The 19,500-nt window shown below is 39.3% G+C and overlaps 1 protein-coding gene across 1 annotated transcript in view; it reads right to left on the bottom strand.

Annotated features, from left to right (window-relative positions):
• Positions 1 to 19,500, bottom strand: part of LOC119656677 (forkhead box protein O) — a 255,751-nt gene that overhangs the window by 175,582 nt on the left and 60,669 nt on the right. The window contains exon 2 of the mRNA XM_038063162.1: positions 16,993 to 17,513. Within this exon, the coding sequence (XP_037919090.1) occupies positions 16,993 to 17,197 (205 nt within the window). The 5' untranslated portion in view covers positions 17,198 to 17,513. The remainder of the gene's footprint in view (positions 1 to 16,992; positions 17,514 to 19,500) is intronic.

Genomic DNA, 19,500 nt, shown 5'->3' with positions numbered 1-19,500 from the left:
AGATATTCATAACATGAAACATTGAAATAGACTCTCCCCTTTAACAATTAACTTTAACCTTTTAGGGCCAGGTAAATATTTAAAGAAGCAATTATAACCATTACTGTATTATAGTTGACAACAACTGATCTTATTACACAAAAATCTGGAACCAACTCCTAAAAAAACATCAGAAAATTCAAGACTAGGCTTCGAAAACAATTTTTAAAACTGCAAAAAATTTGACAGGGTCATTTTTATTTAAAATAATTGCCGATAACATTGGCTTGGTTACAGATTTTTGGATGCCCTTAATCGGTGCATAATGGGTTCCCTTCATCTCCAATTTCAACTTTGGAAAGGCAAAGTAGTCTGGGGGACTCAAATCGGGAGAGTAGGGGAAATGGCTCAACTGAATTATAGTTTTTTTAGCTAAAAACTGCTGAACAGCAGTGGCTATATGCGAAGCATTTTCGTGGAGGAGCAGAAAATTGCGGTATTTTCAACTCAGTATTGACAGTCAGAACCTTCGGAACAAATTCGCGGTAAATGATCATTTTGCCATCGCAAAAAGAAAGAACATTTTCTTCATTTTCGACTTTTAAACCTGAAATTTTTTTGAAGGCCGCGTGTTCCGACCACTCCATTCTGTGCTCTAGCGCTTCGTTTTCAGATCGTAGGCAAAGGACCCACTTTCGTCACCTGTTATCATAGAGTCCAAAAAAATGGACAATTTGCGATCATTTCCAGCAGATCTTCGGCGTGAGCGAAGCGCTGTTCCTATTGTTCGGTAGTTAACGTATGTAGCACAAAGTGCGCGCACACTTTTTCTCTCCTTCAAATCTTTGTGCAATATGCGTGGAATGATGGTTTTTGGTATCCTCGTTTACTTCTCTCTCAACCTGCACGCTACACGAGCGATGGTTTCGTCCGTTTTCTTGTTCACTGGTCGGCCACTCCTCTCTTCGTTTTCCATGTTCTCACTAGCGTCAGTAAACGCAACATACCAGACACAGCTAACTCACCATACATTTTTCGTATTAGTTTTGCAAGTTTTGGTACGATTAAACCCGGCTTTACAGCAAAATTTAATTGCGCCACGTTGCTCTAAATTTTTCTCCATTTTTTTAATGACACAATAGAAAAGCGTACGTTACTAATACTAAAATGATCGGATCGAGCTGAAACTTGGCACGTGGGAATGGCAAGGTTCGTCAAAATACTTCAGCAAATTTCATGGAGATCGTGTCATTGTACCGTTTTTGGAAGCGTAGTCTCAAAACGTATCGGGCGCACCTTGTAGAAGGGTGTGCCAGTTAAAAAACATAAGTCAGAAAATAGTTCTGGAAGTTTTGATTCCTATTAGTACGATAACAATAGAAAATTTGGCTACTTTATGCGACTATATGCATAATGCATAATGCACGCAGAAGGGGGGCAGTATTCATCAAAATAAGAAGGCTCGGAAACTGTGAGTTTATAGGTAGGTAGGGTTGGTTGGTATATAACATAGCTTAAGATGAAAAACTTCACCACATTGGGGAGCTACATCAATCGTAGCATCCTAGTGTAGTCTTCACTATAGCACAAAAGTAGAAAGGGAAGCCTCATTTTCGGTTGTTAGACTTTATAGCTCGATTTATATCTATAACTACATACCGAACTATGAGGCATTTGAACAGAAAATGCTAGGGGATATACCCTTCCAATAAGAATCACAGAACTGAAAACAGCAACCACTAACTTTGGTAATTTCTTCATTTTCCCAGAAGTTGGTGGTTAAGATATACCTTACTTAACAAATGCGACCTTCAGACAGGGAATCACTTAGTATATTAGTAAGCATTTTATACAATGTGACTATCAATTGTGTTAGATGAAGCTATAAAGAAAATAGTGATGAGGGTGCAATAGACATAAAAATGCAGGGAAGGGGAATTACTCTAGCAAGCTTCAACCAACAGAAGATGAAACCATGAAGTATTATTCACAACTAATTACTCATTCGAATTTACCTGGGATATTCAAGGAATTTTCAAGAAAGAAAATATATAAATTGTACCGAAGAAATCGAGAAGGAGGTACTCCGACTGTCACCGTTGTATGACATGAGAAGTTTATATTCCTGCTGATTCTACCTTTCTTGGATTGGAAGAATGCAGCGTACAATAAAAATCAGCGTGCACAACTGGTTTTGTGCACCAAAAACGATGACTGGTGGGATTGGTAGCAGAAGAAATCGGAATTCATATTGCTGACCAAGCCCCCATATCTGTAAAAAACCCAATGTCATATCATAGGCAGGTTGCCAGCAATTATTGACATATTTGGGTTCTATGGCAGATTAAATTTAGGATGGGATAGTTTGCAGTAAATTTTGCACTGAAGTAAGTGAGAAACTGACGTTATTCTACCAGTCGCGACAAGAGAAATGTTTTGACTGAGAGTAGTAGATCGCACACACTCCAAGGGTAAAATGGTTCCTGAAATACTCTATATGCTGTAAGGTTTTCTATCGATTTTCAGTTCAATTATTTCAGTACAATTATTTAGTACGATTTCGTTCTCTTCAAAAATGCTAGACGCATAGAACCGAATCTTAGGATTTTTGAATTGAAAAGACTTTAAATCCTCTTTTACAAGAAACAGTGGTTTCTACAGTTAAATTTTTAGCGAACAACGACAAGGGTGTGTTACTTTCGGGAGTATAGGCCATGTATGGTCTTACAAGTTTTTGGTGGGATTCCATCAATATCTTAGGTTTCCAGAACTCAGAGAACTAAATAAGCTGTTTAAGAAAGAATAAGCCATTTAATTCATCAGTATTCTGCTGTAGAAATGATTGTTTTAATGAATAATATTTTTAAATAAAACACTAGGCGATTTCCGGGATAGGAGGACCCAAAGAAATGCTACATAACGCCGACTATGAATTGGTTAATGGGCAGTAATGGAAGCAAAAGATGTTTTGACCAAATAATGAATACAAACTCGGATTGACTTGCAATATTTCGCAAGAATTTTCCATTCAAGTTTATTGAACCAGAACAACGTGCCCCTCGCGATTACATTGCCTATTTATAGCAGTCTCTAGATTTTTTCCAGCAGTAATTAATTGGAAATAACCAATTGGACATAACAATGACCAATGTAATGCATATGTGTAAGCTTGGGGTAATATAGAAATAACATTGACCAACAATTTCAGATAAGGTCTGACTCATGTAAGTGAACTGTGTAATATTGTAAATGTCTGGAAATTGTTGCTACCTCAGGTTTACAATGAGATAATTAAAGAGAATTACAATGCACTTTAGATTAAAAGCCTGGGAGAACTGAGAAAGTGATTGATCTTATAAGAATGGTACAATTTTTTGTTTTTTTATTTTTTATTTCACGACAGAAGAGTTTGATTAAAATCCACCATCTGAGTATCTTCGACTACAATTCTTAACTGCATATGAGTCTTATGTCTACGTTTCCCAATTTTTTCGTATGCGACCGTATACAGGGGGTGAATTAGAAAGGGGGTCTACCTTATTCCAGTCTACTTCATCTTAGACCCAAGGACAAGAGGACTTTATTTATAAAATTAGTAAAACAATCTTGAAGATCGAACAAAATGTCATTGTATTACCACCGATTTTACTAGCCTAAGAAAGGAATCGAAGGTCTTTGGGGTTTAAAGTGAGTATCTACCGTGAAAGCATAAACCCACAGCCCTCTTCCGGCACGTATTGAATTGAGAACGCCAAACAGAGCCCGGCGGGAATAGCACAATGGAACTGATTTATTTTTTTGAATTAATTAAGATTTTGCTTTTTCTCATCGCCATTGATATTTATTGGTCTTGCAAAACCGATATTTCGGGAACCAGTTGTTCCCTTCATCAACGCTAACAAGACTTGTTAGACCAATAAATATCACTAGCGAAGAGAAACAAGCAAGTCTCCATTATTTAAAATGATTGAATCGCTAGAAACACCCCCACCCACACCACCCCCCTGATTTATTTTGATTGCAGGCGCAGCATTAATACGAAATATATCTACCACCCCTACCACAATTACATCCTCCATGAATTCTTTTGAGTACCTTTGCTTAGACGTCCATCCCGGTTCACATGAGATAACGTTCGCGGCATGAGCAGCCATTCATGAATTCCTTACAAGCTCAAGGCTGATCGCCCTCCTCGACTACGTGGGTCCGCCACCTCTCTAACTGCCTATCTAGAATCAACTTACCAGCGGAAAAAAAAGTATAATATGATTCCAAAAACTACATCTCGTTCATCAAAGTTTATTCCAATCCTTCTGCCCACTATGGAGATCTATGTTTGTACTGCAGAAAAACAAAAGAGGATAAGAAGCTGATCGCTGGAGGGTTTTCACTATGAGGGCAGGAGAAATCCTCGGCAAACAAATCCAGAAGAAGATGGAACGCATGACATATCAGAAACGTGTGACTTGTATAAAATCGGGAAATCATGGCCGCTCGACTGTACCGCATGGGCATAGTTGACGATCGTACCACACTTCCTTCTTCAGTAGAAATCAAGAGCCTGATCGCTATCGATCTCAAATCTTCAAGGAAGCATTATTCGTTCGAAGCTAGAAACCGAAATTTTAAGACAAAGAGTAGTTTAGATGTAGTTCCTAACATTGTTAACATATATCGTAAAATTCGTACGACTTAAGCTGTTCCTTCCTCCTATAGGACACTGTGAATGACAGCCTCGAGACCTCCTCCTTGATATGTGATTAGCTCGTACGTCCTAAGCTCTTCCCTCGTCGTATAGGAAACTGTAAAAGGCAGTCTCGAGACCTCCTCCTTGATATGTAATTAGCTCGTTGATTGCTGGTTGATATCTTTAACATTTCCAGGTGCATGTACACATAGGCCCTATATTACTACAAATTTTCAACACTGGGACACAAAGGTTGCGTTAACGAAGGGATAAGAAAGATCGTTATCAGTCGATATCAGGTGACACCCTGCCTACTATCGAGTGACAAGCCCCGTTAACTATGCTAAAATGAATGCGTAATCTCTTTCATTTGAATTGTTCATCATTAATTAATTTATGCGCGAAATGCGAAGCGGAACTCCTTACGGAAGCATCGGTATTAATCAGTCCTGAGACCTCTACACTCAACAAAGTGACGTCAGCGTAAAGTCTTATATCTGGATTGACTGGTGAGAACAAGGAATGGTAGAGTCCATTGTTCATTCTTCGTTGTCAGTGTAGCATTCTCTTACTACTTTAAATAATTACAGTCGTAAATATAGTCGGTTCAGAACCGAAATCATTGGCTCCGTGAGCAATGTTAGAGATGGTGTCATATCTGTATTATCGGAATGTTTCAATATTCGAATGAATGAATCTAAAAGAAGGATAGTTGAGGTATGTAGGCAATGCTTACCTACCCCTAACTGAGACCTCGGTTTGGGATCGCAACATCGTTTACATTGCGGCTTGAAGTTGCAGATTGTGTTTGGAAGATTAGCATCGTGAGGATAAGGCGGCCACTTTGTGACCATGTGGTCGTCCTAGACTTCATATTTATGTACCCAGCAATGTTGCTCCCCTACGGTTACAAAAATCATAGAGAACAAAGCCCACATTGTAAACCACTTTTTAGAGTTTTCATTAGATCCATTTCTTGCGAAGGACGTGGAGGAACCGATATCATCTTCCTAATTTGCTGACAGTCAGGCTCAATTTTCGCACCTGCTCCGAGAGATCAAGGTCTGACAACTGATCCCGGAAGCTTCTCGAGGATCTGAGCAAGTGCTAGCCACATAGGAAGTATTAGAAGAATCGATCGGCGATATCATCCCCAAATAGAATGTAGTCGCAATTGTGTCATAACTGACTTGAAGAGTTTACTTTGTTAAAATTTCCGCTTAGTGCAAAAAAACAGGATGAACACTGCTAGGTTGGACAAAGAAAAGGTCTGTCGTGATGGTGGTAATTCGCCATTCTATACCATTCGCAGCCAGACTTTCTTTAGCAGTTTTCGGTGACGTGAAACAGCGAAGACTTCTTACGTTATCCACAAGCCCTTTTATCGTAGGGCTTAGCTGCGGAGGCTTGAATTGCGAAAACGTAAATAATCCTAAAACGTTCTGTAGTTAAAGCTTAAGTGAAATATTAGTGATAACCGGGATCAGTTAGTACTAAATTCAACTCTGGCTAGACAAAAACCAAAATACTAAAAACAAATCGTGGTACCATACGTGGGGCCTAGCCAAAAAAAAATTTGAGAGGGCGATTCAGTAAAAGCAAAATTAAATTTCTAGTCGGAAAAGGTTTTTTCTAGAACAACCTTTTCGTCAGGACTGCCTGGGTGTCATTTCAGAAGATAGGAGAGCACTATGCATTTAGTTTTAAGTGGGTTATTAACGTTGACCCAAAGATTGATGAAACCCATTATCCTAAACTGAAAAGGGACCAAGAGAACGGCAGTCTACGGCCTCCTGTAGTTTTTTTCTCTGTTTAGAGATTGAAGAGTCCTAAGTCCGCATCCACTTGATGTCAGACTGAATGAAATGGAAAGCAACTTACTCCCATTTTTTGGCCCACGGAATCCTCTTTTCAGGTTGTAGTTGCGGACTTAGGAATCCTATACAAAAATCTCTAGCTCCTGCCAAGCTTTGCTGTGAAGTGTGGGGGGTTAGATTCGACATAATTCGCAACCACGTTGTGTTTTGTGAATTATAAAAACGAGCGTATAACACTTATGATGACGATATTGACATCATGGGAAGAACGACCCGAGACGTACAAACTGCCTTCATCCAGATCCAGCAGACGGCGCGAGATCTTGGGCTGCATATCAATAAAGGCAAGACAAGTATATGGTGGCAACGTCAGCATCGAAAACCAACCAACCAACAACATCAAACCGCACTGGTCAAACAGGAAGAATAAGGATAGGAGAATACAACTTTGAGACCGTTGATAATTTCTCCTATCTAGGGTCGAAAATCACAACCAATAACAGCTACGATGATGAAATCCGCGCATGGTTGTTATCAGCCAGTGGACCTTGGCGCAAAACCGGGATGTCTGGAGTTCCTTATTAAGGCAGACCTAGCCCGGATACCGGTTGTTGCGCCGTTGATGATGATGATGATAACACTTACAAAACGCTTTGGACACGTTGTTGTCAGAGCTGGAGTGAAGCGGTTTCTAATGAGTTGCCTCCGCGCGAGTACGAAACCGTGAGCCGTTTTCGTCACTTTTTAACCTTGTGCATTATTCACCGGTTTGACGATATGCAAATCAACGTTATGTCTTTCTTTCTGATAGAGAGATTGATTTGGTTGTATGCAGCATTCCCCTGTCAGCGTGCAATTAGTTGCACTTTACCTTACTGATCGATGTAGGCAATGGAAATTTTCGTTGTGTGTAACCTTATCAGGCAGCGAGTTCACGAAGCAATATTTACAAGCAGTAAAGACCGTCTGAAATTTTTGTGGCAAAGGCCAGCAATATTCGAAATGCCCTTTGGTTCGCATAACCGCGTGATGATTTGCTAGAGCATGCGTGACCGATGATAACAAACAAAGGATTAGCGGGTTTCGCTTAGTATCAGGCGGTGTTTCGAGGAATCGTAGAAAAGTAATTTGGTTCGATCTCGTTGTTAGCAGGCAAGAGATAGGTCGTCGCATAGCCTTTGTGAAAGTGTGTTTGATGAAGCAGGTTTTCACGATAGAAAAATTAGGGTTAACTGTGTCGTCTAACTTACCAGGAACTCATCAACGAGAAATTCACCTAAGCTAACAGACCAAGTGCGGGTCGCTAAGTGGCTTTGCGCGTTTACTAATATCCTCCATGATTACCTTTAGAAGTCTCCTGCGAGGAAAAAGTAAGAATCTGCATATGTCCTTGAACGCATAGCAACGGCGTCAATTGGAGAAAGGCACACTAAACAGCGGCAATGTGTTCTAAACCCGAGTGGTTATGTAACTGGCGCTCTGGTTATTTCTTCTTCGACGTTTCCTATTCTTCGGATAGTGCCTTATTGAGATTCCGGCCACCGTCGACTTTGATCAAGATGGAAAGTGTTTGAGTACCGCATATTAAAAGGAGGAGATTCGATCGTTTTTTTTCCATGGGGGAATCCTTGTTTCCACTTTTTCTGTGACTTCGTGTCACGGAGTTAGACAAGAGTAGAAGGACAGGTGGCAAGTGGTACAGTTCCTCGTCGACGAAGGGATTCGAACAATGGTTGCCCTGCGGTGTTGAAGGACCGACAAGCGAAATCGCTCCTTTGAAGACCATTGTCAACGTCTCCACCTCCGCGAGTGAGTCTGATTAAGACGTCTTTCATTTTATCACCGAAGGGTAAAAAGCGCTGACATCGCTGCTCTCAACTGTTAGGAATCAAATAAGGGTAACAATACGCCCTTCAGTATTAATCAGTAAAATATACCCAGAACAATTGAGACTAAAACCGTAAGTGAAATCGAAGACAAGGAGAAACTCAACCGAGGCAGTGTTTAGAAAAGATCATGCAGACAGGATATCTGGTAATAGAGAATATATTCGGCGTGATAAAGAAAAGTATGCTACAAAAAAATGCTTCCTGTAAAGGGTGAAATAAACCTATCGGTAGTCATCAAATCTAAAGTGGAAAGTCTGAAGGGTGTAGAGGTTACTTCACAGTAACAAAAAAAATCGTTTGTGGACGTGTGTATTACAACCCGATCTATTTCGCAGCTGGAACAGGGACACATTCGAGAAGATAAGACTTTGTATTCCATCTCTTGATAATATTTGAGAAACTGAAATCATTCCGCGTTCACAAGAAAGAGCAGAATAGCGAAACTAAGGTACCTTGGCTGCGAGCCCCTGGTATGTTAATTCATCTTTACACTGACTTCCTCATAGACCCATGTTTATCAAATACATAATTTTTATCTCATTTTCGCCCAGCAATGCAACTTGTTTAATCATTCGGAAATTAGTGGGGATAGGCTTGAAGAAAATGAATCAATTGAAATTTCAACTTGAAATTAGAAACTGTGCATCGCAAATCATTGATATTGATTTATTCTTCTGTCGGCCAATTAAATTTTCCAAAGATATTATCAAAAGTTTAATAAACGCTAGTCAATTTCGATGGCAATGAATAGAAACTTGTTGAGAATTCATCTCCATCCCTGGTTCAATCACAAAATAATAACTTGTTGAATTGAAACTTACATAAAAGAAATATCACACTCAATTCGTGACCGACATAATAGGCAACAAAAAGCTAAATAATTGTTGCTCGATAATGAAATAAGGGCAAGAAAAAAACCTAAATTTCACCACGAAATTGAAATTCCCTAAAGAAGGAGGCATTGAAATTTGCTGATGGTATTGTTAGCGCCACATTGAAATTTTAAATAGACTCCGAAAAAAAAGTACAAGAACGAGAAATACTGGAATGAGACGCCACCTTCAAAAGAATACAAAGAACCCTCGACTTCGGCATTTTGACGGCAAGAAGCCATATCTCATCATGCCCCCAAATCAAAAGGTAATTTGTTCGACTTTTTCAAGTGGCATTTATGAGTAAATGCGCGACAACTCCAACAAGGTCAGGTTCTTTTTAAAGTTACCACGAAAAAAAGCGATTTATAGCCGGCTTTTTGCTAATTTCTAATTCTGGGTAGCGCTAGAACTCTTCAAATCATGAAGCAATTTTTTTTATGGCCATATCTACAAGTCGATAGATGATATATAGCAGTCGGATACCAGTTGCCACAGCAATCCAATCGAGTTGATTCTAGTTCGATAGAATAATTAAAATAATACCAGAAGGTCGGGTATTAAGCGTGGTCTATTTCAATCGATTAAAATATACGGATAACCAGTTTTCGAAGGGCAATGGGGCGAAAAGCCATGATTAAGATTTTTTTTTCACAATATCTTGTATTCCCTACTAGTAATTGATCATAAAAGAACGTTGTATCTTTCCACTAGCTTTACACGCAATTTGTGCCTCCTACAAGAATCTAAACAACATGTTCGGCCCTAAACCAGAGAAAAAAATTCAGCTAAATATTCGCTTAATGCGGATTATCTCGTAAAGACAAAAACCAGAAAGTCATGAAACTAAAAAATTATTTGTGACGTGCACACACATATATCTATATATGTATACTAATCTAATCGTATCTTATCTTAAACTCTTTAATTCTTGATATCGGTCACGCTACTTGCTGTACATAGGCCAGGCAATGCTTTTTATCTTAGATGAAAACGCCTGCCCAATTAAATTTTAAGCTTAGAAACTGGGCACCTGGAATGGGGATGATTGCTGACTGCAATGATAGTGATATGTACAGTCTTAAATCCAGATTGGAAATAAATACCTTTGAACCTTTGTTTGTCCGATTTTCGAATTAAAAGATTTTTTTTTAGTTTAGAGACAAACACGATGTATTTATTTTCGCTTATATCGATATTTACGAAGACAGTTCCTGCGTTCTTCAGTGCATTTACAATCCTCCATTAGTCTTATTTGATAAGACATAAATCCCAATAATTGTTTATTGTGGTATCACCCTTGCGATTTTTGACACTATTCTCCGACTGAGTATGGAGCAATAAGTTGCTGGTGATTGGAGACGTAGTACCCCATGATATTTGCTGATATCTGATTGGTAGAAAGATACAAAGAATACAAAAATCAAAGAGGAGAAAAAAACGTAGGGTGCACCTTTTCGAAACCGACTAGCAATTCGTGCTTGATAGATTCATTATCGGCACATTGACCGTCATGTAGGGACGTTGTTTATGGAAATATTAAGAAGAATGGCACAGAAAAATACCAAATTCTGAGCACTGACATTAGATTGGACGATGTCAATCGCACTCTGCACTTGGGCTAGAACAGTAGAGAAGGCATCCAAGTATCTCGGGAAATCGTGAGAGATCTGAAGCGTATTTCGGGTAACCGCAAACGATTGTCGGTAGATGTAGTTGACGTGCTATACCCCACCAAGAGGTAAATGGCAACCATATACTTGTATATAGTCGTACCAGAGGGAGAGTAGAGAGAAAAAATATTTCAGAAGCAAAGCCTGGATGCAGAACGGAAAAGTCGCCTAAGATCTCCTCCGATGTAGAGAGTGGTAAAATATGGAAACCCTTGGGTCACAGCGCGAATGAGACCCGAAAAGAGCATCCTAGTTGGATATTGTCAACGGAAAGGGCAAAGCTGTCCCACAAACATGGGGAATTTCAACACTTAAGGACCCTTAACGCGTGAATGCAGCTCCCATGAGAAACCCGTTGACATGCATTGCTAGCCTCATTTCTAGTCAATTCAAGGAAATTTTTGAGAGCATACATCACCGATTAAAATTCTTAAATCAATGAGATGTTAATATGGGTACAGTTACTTCCTTTTGTGTTCAATTATTGCAACTTAGAAGTTTGATGGGGACGTTTTTCTCGACCGCACTAAACGGTAGTATTTATTGATGTCACGACATATGAATCATCTTCGCCTCTATATTGGCGTATTCTCAACTGACAGGAAAAATTCATGTAATTATTTACAGTCTTTCCCTTTTCCTATTGCATACCATTTTCATAATCTCAATTCGTATTTCTTGCACACCCTCCTGAATAGATAATATTAAAATTGAAGTTCTCTTAAGAATTCTTTACCAAAAAATATAAACATCCCATTAACTTTGCTTCCAGTTTTTACCCCAAAAATATTTAATCCTATAACATTCCCCCCATTTCCCGCGATTAGCAGATTTCTAAAATCAAACAAAAAATATCTGTTGACCTTTTATCATTTTATTATTATAATTTTGTGTGGATTTCTCGGCGTATGAGCAATGAAATGCATTATGAGCCAAGTTGACAGGAGCCAAGTTTACAGGAGCCAATGGACAACTATGTACGCACATAACGCTCTAGGATTAGTTGACAATAGTTAAATGACGATTGATTCCAGTGATCCAAAGAGATAACGAAAAAAAACCGAAAACTTCAATTTAAGTTCAACGGGCAACAAAAATTCACCAGCATTATCACATGTACAAGCTAGAGTGGGCATAAATCGACCCTGCAAAAGCCTTCGGGGATCCGAACACAGTTCGTTTGAAGAGTTTGTATAGTGCCCTGACCATATCTGAACGAATAATTGACCAGATATGACCGTTATTAATGCCGTCAGAAGAAAGCACTTCTGATTTCTATTAATCGCGGTCTTGGTGCCCCATGACATCCAACCAACATAGAACATAGAGAAGCCTTCCGTGTCGATGGGTGTTACTGAGCAAGTAGACCCTTAATCCGTCGTATTCGTGGGACTAAACATGGACTATGTGAAAAGAAAAAGCGCACAAAAATACAAAATACAGCTAACAGCAGCATCCGTAAACCCAGGAGATGTTGAACAACACAAATTCTGCAGACAAACCCATAGTTCCAAGTCCCGAATTAGAAAATTGACAAAAGGTTGCTATAAAACGGGGAAGGGAAAATTGGGAGCTAGTTCAACCACCTAGGCGACCTCATCTCTCGCCAAATACCACCGCTGGCAAGGAAACTCCGGACGAAATAAATACGGGATTACGGAATCTAAAACGTCGCCTGTTGACGTTTTCAAACTTTCTTTCAAAGCGCCAAAGAGCGCAAACTTCTTGGAGGTGAGACCCAGTGGATCGTCAAAATTTCAGCAAAGTTACTACGGAGCGGAATCGCTTATGGAGAAAAATGCCCCTCCCCAACCCCAGCTCTATGTTAGAGAAGTACAAAGGGCTAACTTGTCTGAGGTCTTGAGGTATTAGCCCTTTATTGATCATCAGATCACGAGTAACTATTTGGTGAACAAGGTCTTATTCATTTATTTATTTAAGGACACTAAACCGAGATAATCCAATAAGATATTGTCTCCAGAAAAAAGAGGAAGAAAAAAGTTTAACCTAAGCTTGAAATTATGTTAGAAACAAGATTCTAGCAGGCGAATCTATAACGCGTTAAAGCGCAGACATAGCCTTCGAGCTCCACGAAAGCCATTTCCAAAGTTTCGGCGTTGCGCATGCTGCATAAAGTTGTGCACTAAGTGATCTAAATAAAGGCGGAGCAATCCATCATACTAGTAGAAGACCTGAAGATGGTTCCCATATCGGGGAGAGTTCTGCATAATTTTAGGTAAGTGAAATTAAGAGAGTGGACTCGAGTATAGTCAACACAGAGAGATTCTTATTGAAGAAGAAGCATCGGGTGAAATTATGTTGCACTTTCTCTAGGCCAAAGCAACCATATTGCAGGAAGAAGACCAGAAGATAGAATGTTTACGTACGAAGTAGATGAAAAGTATTAGCAAGGGATTAAACCAAGTCAAAGCCAGAAAAGGTACTCAGTACGAGGCTAGCCATTACAGACATCCAGGTAATGTTTATCAGAGAACAGCTTATTATCGAAAGTTACAGCAAGGTCCAGAATGAAGCTCTGGTGTGGTACAGGGGCGTCGTTAAGAGAGTAGGAAAACAGAATATGAGAGGATTTGAGAGACAACCACATTGAATGGTACTTGCTTACGTTTAATAGCAACTTATTTATGGAGCACCTCCGAAGCAGGGTGTGTAAGCCCACCTGAAAGGACATACGGTCTACAAGAGAGAGATGGTAAGACATCTAATGATTCACAGGGAAAAGTCAAGTGAGGCGAATTTGGATGAAAGTGCCATGTGAGCAAGAGAGTTAACCTTAAACCCTTGGATATCCTGCTGAGAATTTAAACATTTGACCACGAAGTTAGTGAAGTTTAGTATCAGTGGACAGACGTTCCACAAGGTGGTGTTGCTCTTGAGCTAGAAAGTGCCAAAGTGTTCAAATAACATCTCAGTGACATATCTTTCAATAATTTTGGAATAGAAAGGATGGAGCACATGAGAATTTTTCAACTGCCTCTCTGGAAAACGACAATCTTCGGGGTTTTTGTTAAAAATAATACAGAAAGGGAGAGAAAATCAATGTTTTCCTTTATTTTTTTCAAGTAGAGGTGAGGTAGCGTCTGATAAGTTGCCTCTACCCTGGTATCAAACCGTAGCCGTCTTCGTCCCTCTTTTAATTAAAGAAAGATTTTTTGTAATTTGTGAAAATTATCGGGCTAAAGATGTGAAATCGTGATACCGCTTATGACCCCCTTGAATGGCGCCGGACATCTTGAACACCGATGATTCAGAGAAAGCGCCTGCTAAGCTGACGAATGTGTGCCTCAAAATTAAAAATAGAAAGCGAACCCAATGGAGACGGTGTTACTCTTGTGCTACAAATTGATGACGAATGCTTAAAAGCGCTGGGAGATAGGGACTGGAAAAGTTACTTTAGCTTATTTCAGTTAACCTTCGAAAATATAAAACCGCGGCAACAAATGCTGTAGATAATTCAAATAAGCTAATCAAGCTGCGACGACCCAGTAACGTTGGAGGTAAGTTGATATATTATATTTCTTGTTCTCTGACAAGCATATTTACCAAATCCAATATTCAACTGCAACGTTTAAATGACTTTATTTTCAGCGACTCACTGACGCGACTGGTCAACTACAGCGAATCACGCAACCTTCAATTAATTGTTAGTGCCGACGTAAAAATGGGCCATAACACTTGAAGATCACCAAAAACACAGGAGAGGAGGTTACGCTAATCAACATATTACTAAATATGATTTAAAAGACGACGTACAAACTGCCTTCATCCAGATCGAGCAGGTGGCGCGAGATCTTGGGCTGCACATCAATGAAGGCAAGACAAAATATATGGTGGCAACATCAGCACCAAAAACCAACTAAAAAAAAAATATCAAACCGCACTGGTCAAGCTTGAAGAATAAAGATAGGAGAATGCAACTTTGAGACCGTTGACAATTTCTCCTATCTAGGGTCGAAAATCACAACCGATAACAGCTACGACGATGAAATCCGTACACGGTTATTGGCTGAAAACAGAGCTTATTTCAGGTTACAAAAACTATTCCGCTCGAAACGTCTCACCATAGGTTCAAAGCTCTTACTGTACAATACAATGATCTTGCCAATCCTCATGTATTTCTCGGAGCTTCTTCTTAGCAAGAAAAATTGCGAACTCTTAACCACGTTCGAGAGAAGAATCCTCCGAAAAATACGAAAATTGGAACGTAAACCCTACAAATCCTTGTAGGAGCTTATCAACATTCTCAAAATAAGAATATGTAGTGAGATAAAGTTGGATATAACAGTTCTGAATAGGTGGACGAGTAGAGATGACTAGAAACTCGCGAACTCGTCCGTAACATTGAATAAAGTCAAATGAGCGGTAAACCTATTTGAAGCGTATAAATACCTTTGTTCATATGGAGCCTACTGCATTCTCTTGTAGCAGGGGATTCCATTTCTGGAGCAGCACCTAGTTAATCTATAGAACCAATGTTACTCTCGGCTATATACCAACGACTTGGAGATAGATAAGGGAGGCTTTTCTAGGAAATACAAGGAGGGGTTAAACCCAACCCGATTGGTCAATCACCCTCACTTCATTCTTTGTTAAAATATTAGAAAACCAAGTGAAGAGACACACAAAGGAAAGGCTGGTGTCCTCCCCCTGTATCGAATCCAACATACATACCAATCAGAAAAATCTTATTAGGCGGTATCAATTGATATCAAAGCTGACAAAGCAGCAGACACCAAAGAGACGGCTATAACAATCCTGGTGGATATACTCGATGCTTTCGAGAGCATCTCCTTTGAATGCTTGGTAGGTTTAATAACCGATCACTATATGACCTGCGGTATCGTCCAAGGCAGGGAGGGTGAGGCAGCCTCTGATCAGTTGCCTCTGCCCTGAGTGAAGCCGAGGGTTCCGTGGACCACAATCGAGAAAGCATGTAGCTTTCCAAATGGTCCGATCCGCCATTAAGTGGACTGCGATCTTAAGAATCCCTCAATTCTCAAACAAAATTTTAACGATCAGTGTCTTCTACGAAAACATCTGTACACAATGGGGATCTATAATTAAGACTCAATAGGGAATCTCTCAAATGAAGAAGACGAAGCGCTCTCGAACATCTTATTGGATTGCACTATGCTTTTGCAGTAGAGACGTACCACGTAGGGAATAACAAATCCTGAAGAAAGGCTCGATCAAAGGCAGCTAGTCCAGATCCCAACATTACACAAAGCAATCTTCCAGTCCACCCTGATTTGACTCAGGTACTCATTCATGGTTTAGTCGACTAATATCCGGCACTCAGCCTGCAGTAGAAATATGTTACCGTTGTCACCAGTGAGATTCGAACCATGACTTGGGACGCTAACCATTAGGTCATCCGATCGCAAATACTTAGTACCAACTAACATATGATCGCAGTTAGATACTACTCGCAATGTGGTTATTAGTTGCGGTGGTTCCTTTTCAAATATATCCACTTTCGCCCAAAGATTCAATGGAGTAGGCCGACAAATGACGCGGACGATTCAAATAAGGTGTTTTTCTAGGCTTTGTCAAAATCCTAACACAAAAGCAGTTGAATCTGCTTTAACGTATGCATACCTTATAAATGCTTGAATAAGATAAATAATGCATTCTCAACGCGTTTCAAAGTTCAATCTCCATATTAACAACGAATGAATTTTGACTAGAGATAAATCAATTTGATGTAGCGGTTCCAAAATTAGACGGATTTTATTATATTTAGATTTCTACATTATATACAGCGACAAATTCATCCGAAAAAATGTAAATTCCAATCATTTGATATTTGTGTAAGTGGGACATAGCTGGCTTAAAATAGCTGCGTGTTTCTTTTAGGTGAATTTTATGCGGAACGAGTTATAAATATATTTTAACACGGAACAACATCGAATTGTACAAATTGACCTCTTCTCCAATAAAAATATAGCCGTAGTAAAATTTTATTCCGTATACTATTCTAGAAGTATGATTCTTGAAGGTGTCCTTGACAAGTTGAAAAATTTAATTTCAAAAAAGATATTTAACGATCCTTACCTGTCGGCAATTGCTGATTACTGGCCTTGGTACTTTCCGACTCATCGCTGGGTTCCGCGAAATTGTCAGGCCTCCGTAAGGGCCAAGTATTCGACCGGGTACGCGTTTGGGGCTCGAATGTCCCATCTTGTAACTCGGATACGTAGTCCATTTGTAAGTTTTCTTCCGTAGATTCTTGCGGTGGTAACCATTCGAATTGATCCATGGTCAATAAAACAATTAATTTTAATAATGATAATAGCTAATTTGAAAACAATATCGAAACTGTAAATTATGAACACGTTGTGGTTACACGATTGATTTCTTATTTAATTTTATCCCGTTTCTAACTAGATTTATTTTTGTATATCACATATATAAGCACGACGTAATGACGCCAAAATTTAATTTTCAAAAATTTAACGATCAATTTTTATTTATGAGAACGACAATAACAACTACTAATGATAAATTGAACTAAGAAAAAAGATTGATTTTCATACTATTGCACTTTCACAGATACGAAAAAACAGCACTGGATTCTGAAAAGATAACAAGAAAATCTGTTATTGTAACTGATATGTGGATACGCACTTGTTAATTATTATTGTAATGTTACCTTGAAAAAGATTTTACTGCACTTAATATTCTACATTTTGAACTAAAAACATACAAGTAAAACAGGCGTGCATGTATGCATTCATTTCTCAATATCACTTCACTTCTCTATTGAGAGCTACGTAAATAACTTTTAAACTATTTTATTTTCTCCACTTTTTTCCTCTTGGATCAAAAGGATTATGCGTCTGCAGATCTCGTAATTGTAGAGCAATTTTTTAAGCAAAAGTTTGACGTCAATAACTGATCTTAAAGGTAAACATTCATCAAAAACAGGGTGACAAAAAGCAATAATAATATTGTTCTGGAAAACACTGATAAGTGTAAATATATGAATGCACTTGCCCACTTGCAAAACAATCATATTTACCGTACTTTCTTTATTTTGCATTGATTCGGGGCCTCAAATCAAATCGCTCTCTTTTGATTGCTACTTACATACAAAGTTCATGAATAATAATAATCAATCTCAGTACAGTAGCTGCTAGGAACGTAAAAAAGATACTCCCTGATCTTTGCTATAAATTGCCTGGGTTATACAAAGTAGATAGGGTAGCCTGCATTAGAATTGTGCATTATAAATTTATTTGAAAAATGTCATTGTGTTGCTTGTTTTATTAAGTTTCTGGGATCTATAAGGCTTGCAGGGAGCTGTGAGGCAAATACCCGGGAGCTGGACCCAAGGCAGTACATTGCCCTTGCTAACTGAAAGTAGACCAAAACCTAACTAAGTCCTCAGCTATTGCAAAGAAAGGGATATTCATTTCGAATGTCAACTGCAGCCAGCACTAATCTCCTATACGGAGACTGCCTGAAAGGAATCAGGCCGGAAGGAAACTGTTACTAGATCAAACCTTCGATAGTCACCAATTTAGGGCCCATGCATCACGGCATTACCATTCGTAGTTTTGTAAATTGCACCAACTAGTCCTCCGGGGGGGCCCTCCGAAATGCGGGTTGGGTAGGACAGACAAGCCCACATGGGAGACTACTTGTAATGGAGTCATGAAAGGAGCCTCACACAGCAAATGAACAACCGCTTCCTGTACAAGACAGGAGCTGTCAAGCAGTTAATCGAAGCCTTGTCCCAATAAATGGCTGGGCGATGTCACAGCGTCAAATCATGTGCTGGACAAGGACCAGTGTCCTGGGGAAAAACCATTACACCATATATTATAGCGACCATTTTTCAAACCATGAGTAGACCAACCAGAGTAGACTTCCTATTCAGCCAGAAAAACTGCAATTATCAGCTTTGAAAATCTCCAAACATAAACCTAATTAAAATTCAACTTAAATAAGTCTGTGAATTCAAAAAGTTCAGCTGGTTCTGGACGCGAAAATACGTTGACTGAAAATTATATTGGGGCAGCCGAACAACTTATGTGAGAGGCTAGGTTTTGCTTGAAATATTAGATTGTCGGAACCTAACACACTTTTACAGGAAAAACCCTGGGTTTACAGTGAACCCCACATATGAAAGTGTACATTCAGCCAGTAGAGTTGCTCGGTAAGTCAGCGAGAACTATACTCACAGTGCATGGAAATCAAGGGCAAATCGAGCTGAAAAAGAGTTGTTGCAAAAGGCCGGGTCGTTTGACTCGATGGATAGTGAAAGCTTTTCAGGATAACACGTTTCTCGGTCAAGGGTGGTATATCTCTGGATAGTACGAATAGAGAAAAGTTACCTGTCTCATGCGATGGATGACGGAAGCATGCGATGCTACTATCCACAGACTGCTTTTCAGTAGGGAATCCAACTACAGGTAGAAGCAAAAAAGGCAATTTTGCGGGACTCATATTCCCGGCAAGGAGGTTTTACCAGAGGTTTAGAGGATCATGGTCGCTTAGAAGAGGCCATGCAGAAGAGTAAAAAGAACTGCTCCAAACAGTTGTGCTACTATACAAAAA

The sequence above is a fragment of the Hermetia illucens genome, chromosome 5 (assembly GCF_905115235.1).
Source record: "Hermetia illucens chromosome 5, iHerIll2.2.curated.20191125, whole genome shotgun sequence".
Classification (NCBI taxonomy): Eukaryota; Metazoa; Arthropoda; class Insecta; order Diptera; family Stratiomyidae; genus Hermetia; species Hermetia illucens.
The sequence above is the reverse complement of the archived record's forward strand: the minus strand, read 5'-3'. Positions and strand labels throughout refer to the sequence as shown.